General features: G+C 39.6%; 1 protein-coding gene across 1 annotated transcript in view; it reads left to right on the forward strand.

Moving 5' to 3' along the window:
- PRKAR2B (protein kinase cAMP-dependent type II regulatory subunit beta) overlaps nucleotides 1-12,545 on the forward strand; it is a 100,734-nt gene that overhangs the window by 54,061 nt on the left and 34,128 nt on the right. Inside the window, 1 exon segment of the mRNA NM_174649.2 lies at nucleotides 9,724-9,776. Coding sequence (NP_777074.1) covers nucleotides 9,724-9,776 — 53 coding nt within the window.

The raw sequence follows: 12,545 nt of genomic DNA on the forward strand, positions 1-12,545 counted from the left end.
CATGTCTTTTAAAAACAGATTAGAGAATGTTTTGAGTTCTGTTGCTTTACTTGTGAAGCATTTACTTGTGATTGGTTCCTGATAGTATAATCACTTGAAGCGTGGTATACAGGTGGAGGAAAAGTGTTTTTAGAAACAGAACGTGGATAGGAGTGGGTCAATTATATAATCTTATTCTAAATCTCTCTCTTAAAGGGCAACAAAAATAATGATTTTGTGATGAATCAGGGTGGTTTAATGAAGTGTTTAATAGATAGATAGATAGATAGTGAAGTGGCTCAGCCGTGTCCGACTCTTTGCGACCCCGTGGACAGTAGCCAACCAGGCTCCTACGTCCATGGGATTTTCCAGGCAAGAATACTGGAGTGGGTTGCCATTTCCTTCTCCAGGGGATCTTCCCGACCCAGGGATTGAACCTGGGTCTCCGTTTTACCATCTGAGCCACCAAGGCTTCTAAAATACTTATGAGATAATATATTTTCTAGTGGAAGTAACAGGAAAAAATTTGTAAAAACTTTTTAAAATTGGTAATTATATGTTTGACACTTTAGGAGCCTACATGAATGAAGATTTAAAACAATGTTTTATAAAAAGAGTGAAGTAAAGCCATTTACAGCAACATGGATGAAGTGAAGTAAGTCAGACAAAGACAAATATACGATATCACTTATATGTAGAATCTTTAAAAATGATGGTAATGAACTTATTTACAAACAAAACAGAAACAGACTCGTAGATTTAGAAAACAAATATATGGTTAAGAGGGGAAAGAAGGGGGAGGGATAAATTAGAAGGTTGGGATTAACATATACATGCCGCTATTATATATATAAAATAGATAATCAATAATGACCGATTGTATACTACAGGGAATTCTACTCAATACTCCATAATAACCTACATGGGAAAACAGTCTGATAAAGAATAAATATATGTATATGTATAACTGAATCACTTTGCTATATTCCTGAAACTAAGACAACATCATAAATCAACTATAATATAAAATAAATTTTTTTTTAATTCAGAAATTTATGGAGAACCAGAGATGGTTTTGAAGGGCTGATTTTTAAAGCCCTGTTTAATCGTTTCACCAAGACAAGATTATACAGTTAAGTACCTTGGCTAAAATCTTTAAATTAATTTTTCTGACATGAACATAATTGATCTGGAAATTAAATATTCACTTAAGTACTATTCAGTGAAGCCTGCCAGCATTACTGCAAGATAGATACAGGTTGTATTTATATTGCTCTTTTTGTAGCTAAAATCTAGGCAGTAACATGGTAGATTATAACAACTTCTAGTATTTTGATGCAGGAAATAGTAGGATATTAAGTTGTACATTAAATAGCTGAATGGTCAATTAATATTTGAAAAGCACTTTTAAGGAAATGGTAATGATTCTTTTCAGAGTTGTTGAGCCTTATTTTATAGATTTTTAAGTTAAGAAGTTTTTCTCCCTATTTGTACATAAACTGTGAGATTGATTTCAATACGTCTTCTCTTACCTTATAAGCCCCTAAAAAGAAACAGGGATAGGAAGGCTGGGGTTCAGGGCCTTTACAAGGTAGGAGTGCACTTCCCTGTCTCTCTGGAAAGATCATGCTGCTTGTCCTGTGAAATGTGGTGTACATACCTTCTTACATCACCTCCCGCATTTCAAAAACTATTTTTTTAAGTGAATAAGTTCAGACTTCCTGTGGGTCCTTTTGCTTGAATGTGATTTGGGATCAAAACGTGAACTTCTGTTTTTGGACATATTATCCAAATGCCTTTGCTTTGTGAATTACATGTTAAGATGATCAGTGATGTGTCACAGTGGATACGTACCAGATTGGGCAAAAATGTGACTCAAGAGGGGAGAGGGGTGTCCATGGCTTGTCATCATGCCTCCTCCTTTTACTTAGTTATAACTAGTATATCCCTATACCAGTGTGTCTCAGTCTTATTTTTATTATTGCCTCTGCCCCTACGTGTTTTTTAGTCTTTTTCCCCCTAACTGTCCCCTCCATGAGATTTTAGTACAATATATATAGTGTGTATCTGGTTAAGTATTGTATGAATACCTATTCTTCATATGGAAAAAAGGGGGCTTCCCTGGTGGCTCAGTGGTAAAAATCCACCCGTCAGTGCAGGAGACCCAGGTTTGATCCCTGGGGTTGGGAAGATCCTCTAGAGAAGGAAATGGCAACCCGCTCCAGTATTCTTGCCTGGGAAATCCCACAGACAGAGGAGCCTGGCGGGCTACAGTCCACAGGGTCACAGAAGAGGAGGACACTACTGAGCAACTGAACAACAATTGTATGTATATCGTGGTTTATATGGAAGAAAAGTAAAGTAAAAGTTGGTTTTTTTTTTTTTGCCCCTTCCCCCAACTAATCTTGTTTGAAAATGCATGCCTTAAACTAGTATTTGTAAAAGGTACATTTTTTTTCCCTTTGTAGAAGCTCATTTCCACTTGAGTAAGCTAAGTTTAACCACATTGCATCAGAACTCTGTTGTCTAATACACCTGTGCTTTTATAATAGCTTTATTTTAAGCTGATTATCATTTAAATAAGTATGCTGAAATCTTAGTGCATTTACTTCCCATTGGGGAAGTAAATTTTACATATTTTGCAGAAGTCCATTATTTCCCTAGGTTTTAGACCTCTGAAGCACGCAGTCTTTCTCTGCAGGCCACATTTGCTTTTGATTCCTTCTGCAAATATTTATTGAGGCTGTACTGTGTGCAAGGCTCTGCGCCAGGTGCTGAGGCCCAGTGGCTCATGGAGCTGGGCCTGCTTCCTTTACTCTTTGTTGGCTTTTTCAGAACTCACAGGTTAAACTTGTCCAGGGCACAGTTGTTTTGACTACTGATTTTTATACATTCCCCAACAAAGTATAGTGGGCCCTTGGTGAAAACCCTGGGAGTTGGTGTAATCCTTTGTGCAATATAAACAAGACAAAGATACTTGGTCCTGGCGCCTGGCACAGAGCTCCTAACACCCTGGGGATCTCCTGATTTCTTTGGTGTGCTCACCAGACTTTCTTGGTTGAGGGGCTCCTGGATAGCTTCAGAATGCGGGCTGGTCCCAGAAAGACCAAACTATGATTGGAAGCGTGGAACTCAGTCCAGCCTTGGAGTAGGGGAGAGGGACTGGAGACGGAGGTTAACCAAAGGCCCCTGGTTTAATCCATGGCCACTGGTTTAACCAAAGGCCACTGGTTTGTGCCCATGTAACAAAACCTCCATAGAAATCCCTAAATGACCAGCTGCAGAGAACTTGCAAACTGGGGAGCACAGCATGAGCTAGGAGGGTGGCATCCAGAGAGGGCATGGAGACTGCGCCCCTCCCACCATATCTCACCCTATACTTCTCATCCATTTGGCTATTCTTGAGTTGTATTCTTTATAATAAACCAGTAAGAGAAAGGCAAGTACTTCTTGAGTTCTATGAGTCATTCTACTGAATTATCAAACTAGAGGAGGGTGTTGTGGAAACCCTCAGTTTATAGTCGGTTGGTCAGAAGTATGGTAGCCTGGGAATTGTGATTGATGCCTAAGGTGCAGGCAGTCTTGTGGGACTACTGCTTCAACTCTTGGGATATAATGCTAACTTTGGGTAGGTAGTGTCAGAATTGAAGTGAGTTTTTGGACACCCTATTGGAAATGATGTTGAAAAAGACAACGTGCTTTTAAATATAGGAAAAAGAAACCTTTGGCCCTTGTCTGTCACACTGTGTGTGTGTGTGTGTGTAGTGCATGAAAAGATCGAGAGCCAAGTCCCACAAGATGCCAACCCAATATATAGTTTTCACTTTTCTGTCCTGAAAACCCTGACATTTGTCTGGCTATTGCCAGTGCACATTATACTGTCTGCAATGTGGGAAACTACTTAAATTCTTGGAGCATTCTAGATTATTAATGCATTATCCAAATACATATATACACAACATGGTAGAAAAACTCAACGCAGGGTTCGCATAAAGAAGAAGGCTCTTTTCCTCGTAACTGTGTAATTGCCAAACAGAATAGCGTATATAGTTTCAGGCTCAATTTCAGATTCCCTGGGAGGGATGGGGTACACTTGAGAAAAAAATTCAAGGCAGCTCAGGTTATCTGGAGGCTTGGGCTTCAGGGTCTATCCAGATAGAGAGTCTTTCATTCATTCATTCCTTGTATAGATATTCACTAAGCTCCTAACCTCTGTGCCAGGACCTTTGGTGAACAAGATGGAAGGTCCTCATTTTCACTCATCCTCTCTGTTCCCATTTTTTGGGACAAATAGTATACAAAGAACAACTTTTTATTCATTCATTCTATGTATTTTTGTTTGAGAGTCTATAATACAGGTAGATTATTGGGTGATATTTAAAAGAGACATCATCTCTGCCCTCGAGGACCTTCAAGCTTGTTTGTTCATCAGTCATTCTTTCAAAAAAATGGGCATTGAGCCAGTCACTGTGCCAGGTCAGTGCTTTTATGTGGTTGTTTAGTTACTAAGTTGTGTCTGACTCTTTTGCAACCCCATGGACTGTAACCCGCTGGGCTCCTGTGTCTGTGGGATTTCCCAGGCAAGAATACTGGAATGGGTTGCCATTTCCTTCTCCAGGGGTTCTTCCCAACCCAGGGATTGAACCTGCGTCTCCTGCATTGCAGGTAGATTCTTTAGCACTAAGCCACTGGTCAGTACTAGGGACATATAGAAATGAACATAGTTTCCGAAGGGCCACAGTTCTGCCTGGGCGGGGCACAGGTGGTAACCTGTTTGTTAAAGTGTCGGACACGACTGAGTGACTTCACATTCACTTTTCACTTTGATGCATTGGAGAAGGAAATGGCAACCCACTCCAGTGTTCTTGCCTGGAGAATCCCAGGGACAGGGGAGCCTGCTGGGCTGCCGTCTTTGGGGTCATACAGAGTCGGACACGACTGAAGTGACTTAGCAGCAGCAGCAGCAGCAGTAGGTGATGGTAATGGACTCTGTCCACACTGCAAAGGGAACACAACAGTGGGGTGTCCTAAGTTAGCCCTGTCTAAGCGAGAAGTCAATGTTTGACTCTTGATCTCACTTTATTTTTTTGGCTTAAACCACAGAAATGTATTTTCTCACAGTTCTGGAGGGTAGAAAGCTAAGAGCAATGTGTCAGCATATTTAGTTTCTCATAAGGCTTCTCTCCTTTGTTCGCAGCAGACCACCTTCTCACTGTGCTGTTGCCTGGTCCTTCCTCCACCAGTGTGCATCCTTGGTGTGTCTCTGTGACCAGAATTCCTCTTATTATAAAAACACCAGTCAGATTGTATTAGGGCCCAATCTAATTGTTTGATTTTAAGTTAATCACCCCTTTAAAGGCTCTGCCTCCAAATACTGTCACATTTTGAGGCATTAGGGCTTAGGGCTTCAATATATAAAACTTGGAGGGACAAAATTCAGCTTGTAAAAACCAGATTGTAAATATTTTAGGCTTATAGGCTATAAAGTCTCTCTTGGAACTCACAACTCTGCCATTGATCTGATTTTTCAGCTGGGGCTGAAGAGAAGGGATGGCTTGGAAAGGAGGACGTGGGGGAAATTCCAATCAGAAGAGACTGTGTAAGTGAAAGTAAGGAGGTATGAGGGCCCCATGGCAGTATAGGAGGTGCAGTAGATGAGTTTTAATATAGTGAAACTACCGCACTTTAGTGCCAGAGCTAAACCTTGTAATATTGGAACAACAAATGATTCAATGGAATGAATAGTCCAGAAAGAAACAAACAAATATGTGATAAGGTAGGTTTCACAAATCAGAAGGGTATTAAGTAATAATACTGAAGCAATTGATAAATTATTTAGAAAGAGAATAGATCCTTACTAGTGACGATTTTTAGTCAGCATTTAGGGGCTTGCAACTTAGAAATTAGAGGATTAAGATTTCTTTCTGTGAATTAAAACTGAAGATCAACATGAATGGGTCAAGGTGCTATATATAACAGGTTACCTTGAAGGACATGATATCTTACAATATCACCTCACTAAACATACAGACACCATTAGAATGGTTGACTCTGTGGTCCCCACACTCCCAAGAGCCTCAACTTAGGTTTAATGTTCTGCTCTTGTCCTCTTAAATTTCTTAATTTATGAAAATGGGTCTGTATTTCCACTGTGCACTGAGCCCTCCAAGTTATATATCAGTCCTGCCTGTGAGGTTGGTCAGACAGGGAAAAAGAAAATACAGAGCCAAGCTTTAGAGGTAGATGTTACCCTGCTTTTAAGAAAGTTGTGGCAACACAATTCTAGAGTCTGGGCCTCATTTGCAGGACTGTGTGTGTTGCATGTGTACGTCTTGGGCTGTCCCACTTCAGTTCAGTCGCTCAGTCGTGTCCAACTCTTTGCGACCCATGAACCGCAGTACACCAGGCCTCCCTGTCCATCACCAACTCCTGGAGTCCACCCAAACCCATGTCCATCGAGTCGATGATGCCATCCAACCATCTCATCCTCTGTCGTCCCCTTCTTCTCCTGCCCTCAGTCTTTCCCAACATCAGGGTCTTTTCAAATGAGTCAGCTCTTCACATCAGGTGGCCAAAGTATTGGAGTTTCAGCCTCAGCATCAGTCGTTCCAATGAACACGCAGGACTGATCTCCTCTAGGATGGACTGGTTAGATCTCCTTGCAGTCCAAGGGACTCTTAAGAGTCTTCTCCAACACCACAGTTCAAAAGCATTAATTCTTCAGCACTCAACTTTCTTTATAGTCCAACTCTCACATACATACATGACCACGGGAAAAACCATAGCCTTGACTAGACGGACCTTTACTGGCAAAGTAATGTCTCTGCTTTTTAATATGCTGTCTAGGTTGGTTATAACGTTCTTTCCAAGGAGTAAGCGTCTTTTAATTTCATGGCTGCAATCACCATCTGCAGTGATTTTGGAGCCCAGAAAAATAAAGTCAGCCACTGTTTCCACATCTATCTGCCACGAAGCGATGGGACTGGATGCCATGATCTTAGTTTTCTGAATGTTGAGCTTTAAGCCAACTTTTTCACTCTCCTCTTTCACTTTCATCTACATAAGGCTGTCCCAGACTGATGAATTAAATAGTTTATTTGACAGACTCTCTCCTCTTCCCATCTCCTCACCAAGGAAGCCTTTAATTGTGATTTGGCTTCTGTGGTCTTCCTGCAGGGAGAGAGCTGGCTGGTTATGGTGACGCCGTAATAATTCAGGAAGTTAGTTACTAAGCTGGCATCCTGGTGATATTCATCAGTGAGGTTCTTTAATGGGTGCCTGTCCCTGTAAGAAGGCCTCCTTCTTTTAGATTTCTGAGACAGAAGGCTGAGGTCCAGGCATTGTGTTGGTGAATTCACCGAAGCCAGCAAGGGCAGAACAGTGGTTAAGAGCAAGGCATTTCCATAAAAAGGAATGAAGTTCCAGGACCTGCTACAGTAAATTAATAATGTAATATACCAAAAACATTGAGTGTACACTTTACATGGGTGAATTGTATGGCATGTGAATTATATCTCAATAAAGCTGCTTTTTAAAACATTAAAAAAGAAGAAGAACGAGGTGTTTGGAGTGAGCCAGACAGCCCTGGGATCAAGTCGTGTGATTGTACCACATTGTGTGATCTTGGCCAAGATATATAACTATGCCCAGTTCTTTCATCTCCCAAGTGGTGATATGACACCTAGCGTTGTTGTGAGACTGAAGGAGAAAATATAAACCTGGTCAAGGCTTCTCAACCTCAGCGCTGTTGACATTTTGGATCAGATCATTCTTTGTTGGAAGGAGGGAGGAGGGAGAGCTGTCCTGTGCATGATGTGGTGTCTCCTAGCTTCCCCCAGCAGCTTAACCCCCTATAGATGTAACAGCCAAAATGTCTCCAGATGTTGCTTAGACGTCATGCTGGGGGACAGAATAGGCCCTAGTTAAGAATCACTCACTGGCTAAGGTGTGTAGAACAATGCCTGTAAAAAGAAAGCTACTGGCAGATTTCATAATAATATTGACAATCCTTGGACTAAAGATGACAGTGCTTCTGAGGCCCCTGGAAAGATATTTTTCCAGCTTTCATCTGTCCTCTGCTCTTTAAATTTCTATGTCCATGCCAGAATCAAGTCCACATGGATTAAAGTGTGTGTGCTAGGTCTCTTCAGTTATGTCTGGCTCCTTGCGACCCTATGGACTGTAGCCTGCCAGGCTTCTCTGTCCACGGTATTCTCCAGGCAAGAATACTGGAGTGGGTTCCCATCCCCTCCCTCTAGGGGAATCTTCCTGACCCAGGGATTGAATACATGAGTTTTAGTATCTTCAGCATTGACAGGCGGGTTTTTTACCACTAGCACCACCTGAATTAAAGGATAAATGTAAAACGGTCTCCTTTTATGAACTGAAAGAAGAGAAGTTACAGATCTGTAAATTTGCAAATAAAAAAGATTTGCAAATACCAAACTCAGAAGCAGTGGTACTTTTGTGATGTTTAACATCGGGTTTAAATCATATTGGGGGATTTTTTTTCTTGATGTCATTACATTAAAAACAAAAAACATGAGTAATTGGTTTAAAACAAACAAAAAAAAGATCTAGTAATTATAGTTAAAAAGCAAACTGGAGGGAATTTCCTGCCGTCCAGTAGTTAGGACTCCATGCTTTCACTGCCTTGGTCTGAGTTTAATCCATAGTCTGGGAACTAAGATCCTGCAAGCACATAGCATGGCCAAAGAAAAAAAGAAGATTGGATGAAATGATTATAAGAGATATGTCAAACTGGTATTGAGAAACTGGTGTAAATCAAAAAGGAAATAAAATACAGAAATAAATGTCTCAGGCATAGGGACAAAAGAGGATATACAGTCAGCTTACAAACATTTGAAAATTGTTCAAATTCAATAATACTTAAAAATTTTAATCTTTTTTTCATTAAAATTGGCAATAATATCTAACTCTGTGGTACCATTTAGGGGAATCTCCTCACACATTGCAAAGAAGTGTCGTGATAAATATGCCTTAAAAGTTGTCATACCTTTTAGCCCCCAAAATAACATTTGGGAATAATTCCACAACATAATCTGAAATGTAGACAAATATTTGTGCATTAAGATATTTACTGCAAGGCTGTTTCAATAGAAGTCAGTTTTGTGTCTAGCGTTAGGGGAGTAGTAAATTGGAGCTTATGATAATTAGCAGTCTTTAAAAAATATTTATAAAATGTTTCCAATGGCATGCAGAATTCTTACAGTGTTAAATGAAAAAGCAAGTTTTAAAATGTTGAATGCAGTATGAACTCAGCTCAGAATAAAGACTGGAAAGGAATATGCAAAATATTAATAGTATTTATTCCTGGAAGATTGAATTATGGATGATTTATGCAAGTTACTCATAATTGCATGATTAAATTGACCATTTCAGAGCAGACTTAGATTTTATGTGTGCCTGTTCTTTCCAGTAATTTTTGCTCTTAACCATTTCTCTAGCTTGGAAATGAAGGTGAAAGAGGTTAGCTATGTTTCTCTGAGTAAAAGAAAGAAAAGAAGTTATCAGTACCTAAAAGGGCAGGTTTATATTTTAGTGAATTCCGTATAAATTGCAATAGCACTGGCTTTGCGGGGTAGACTACTTGCCCTGGATGAGGTAGATTCATGCTTTTTTACACCACAGCATTCTTTTTGTTCATTAATTTTTAAAGATATATTTATTGTAGCATGTTTCTTGGTGAAAGAATCTTTAAAATTTCCATGTTTATCTTTGCAGTATGTGCAGAAGCTTATAATCCTGATGAAGAAGAAGATGATGCTGAATCCAGGGTATGTAACTTACTGAATACATTAATTTTACATTATACTCTTGTCTTGGATAAGGAAAATAGTAATAGAAAAGATGTTAACAGGTTTATAGATTAACAGAAAGCATAATGGAATTATTTTGACTGTTTCTTTTCGTAGTCTTCTCTCTGATAGCTTACTGCTTCATGTTCTGTGTAGTTACTTTGATCCAAAGTATCTCTCTCTTTGGATAAAAGGAAAGATGGACATAATAACTCACTGAAGTTGTGCTTTTATTTCTCTTGCAAAAATATAGCCTGTGATGAAAAATGTTTTTAGCTATCTTTCCCAAAGTGATAATATTATTTTTCTTAGACAAGTAAGTATTTCTAGCAAAGAAAAATACTGGGAAAAGACTTTTGCTCCTACTAATTTATCATAACAGATGCTTACTCTGAAACAACAACAGACACAATAAAATTACATCTAAAGTGTCAGTATAGAAGTTATTATTTTTTAAAATCTGTGTATCTGATTGTTTGCTCAGAAACTGATTTGGAGGGCCTAATGTTTTTGTAAGAATTTGTCTGGTTTGAAACACTTTTTAAGCTGTGTCCTTTTGCTCCATGCTCCTATTACTTATTTAGTAGAAAGTAAACTAAATAGGAGATTACTGAGCCTGGAAATGGAAAGTAATCATTTGTTTATTTATTTTTGAGTACATTGCAAAAGTTTCTTTTTTTTTCATTTGGTAAAAAATGAAAAGAAAATCTATTTCTGTAGCTCTGAAAAATACTTCAATAAGATTGAGTTTTATAGAAAAGCAGAATACTGGGTCCCTAAGTCATTACATCATTAAGCTCCCTGAAATGTAAATAAAATCCAGTGGTAGAAAGATCAGGAACCTTAAATGACACAGAAGATTTTGAAGGAAATCCCATTTCACAATTGTCCATGATGGGGACAGTACCAGACTTGCAGTATTCACTTCTGAGAACCAAAACTTACATATTTTTATAAAGTCCATAAATTCCAGTCTGAAAATTATGTTGCCTTAGGGTCAAGGTATCATCACTAATGTTTAATGTGCTATAACCACTATAATGTGGTCCAAACAACCCTCCCCTATCCTACACTTTATTTATGTATTTCAACGAAATAATAATAGGTTACTTTGAAGACAGCGTTTTGTGTGTGTGTGTGTCTGTGTATATGTGCTCAGTCATGTCCGACTCTTTGCAACCCCATGGACTGTAGCCCTCCAGACTCCTCTTTCCATGCAATTTTCCAGGCAAGAGTGCTGAAGTGGGTTGCCGTTTCCTACTCCAATCATTCTTTGTATTTGTGTATAAATGTATGTGATAAAGCTTAGTAATTGAGACGTTTGATGAGCTGGTTTGACTTAGTAAAAATTTAAATTAAAAAGAACATTTAAAAATATAGTTTGAAAGCAATATATGGTATCTCATAGACCTGACAGCTGTTAGCTACCCATTTGGTCCATGCCATAGGTAAAGTGGTTTGACTAGATCACTCCAACTAATTGCTGGCAGTCTTGTTGGGAGGGCTATACCAGATAAGAATCATTTGGCTGGGGGAAAGAAACCCCTAATCACATTGAGATTAAAAAACAAAAACATTGGGGAATTATTGGACATGTGCTTGGAGATCTTACAGAATTCCTGAAAGAGTTAAAGAAAACACCAGGCTGTGGCTAGCAGGCAGGAGTCAGCCCCCTCTGGGGTCCTTTCACAGCACTGGTGTAGCACTTAGAGTGTCAACACTGAAAGGGACTCAGCTGCCACTAACTCTTATGTCTCTCTCAGTTCACAATCCTAGTTTCCTTGTGGAGAGTTTTCACAGACCTGACCTTGGGGTTGGGGACCAGGCCAAGGAGTATAGACTTAACTGTGGGGCCTCACTTAAAATGAGGGTATCCTGCAATCCCACTCCTGGGCATATATCCAGAGAAAACTTTCATTCAAAAAGATGCATGTACCCTGGTGCTCATAGCAGCACCATTTGTATAATAGCCGGAACTTGGAAACAACCTAAATGTCCATCAACAGGTGAATGGATAAAGATGTGGCAAATATATACAATGGATGCTGCTGCTGCTGCTGCTAAGTCGCTTCAGTCGTGTCCAACTCTGTGCGACCTCATAGATGGCAGCCCACCAGGCTCCCCCGTCCCTGGGATTCTCCAGGCAAGAATGCTGAAGTGGGTTGCCATTTCCTTCTCCAGTGCATGAAAGTGAAAAGTGAAAGTGAAGTCTCTCAGTCGTGTCCGACTCTTAGCAACCCCATGGACTGCAGCCTACCAGGCTCCTCTGTCCATGGGATTTTCCAGGCAAGAACACTGGAGTTGGTTGATATTTCCTTTTCCAATGCATGAAAGTGAAAAGTGAAAGTGAAGTCGCTCAGTCCTGTCTGACTCTTAGCGACCCCATGGACTGCAGCCTACCAGGCTCCTCTGTCCATGGGATTTTCCAGGCAAGAGTACTGGAGTGGGGTGCCATTGCCTTCTCCACAATGGATACTACTCAGCCACAAAAAAGAATGAAGCAGTGCCATCTGTAGCAACATAGATAAACCTAGAAATTGCTATACTGAGTAAGACAAAGACAGATATCATATGACATCACTTGTATGTGAAATCTTAAAAAATTGTATAAATCAACTTATTTACAAAACAGAAATAGATTTGTAGACATAGAAAACAAATTTATGGTTACTGTAGTAGATAGCAGGAGTTGGGGGAGAGAGAAATTAGGTGTTTGGGATTAACATATACACACTACTATATATATAT

This window comes from Bos taurus, chromosome 4 (assembly GCF_002263795.3).
Source record: "Bos taurus isolate L1 Dominette 01449 registration number 42190680 breed Hereford chromosome 4, ARS-UCD2.0, whole genome shotgun sequence".
NCBI lineage: Eukaryota > Metazoa > Chordata > Mammalia > Artiodactyla > Bovidae > Bos > Bos taurus.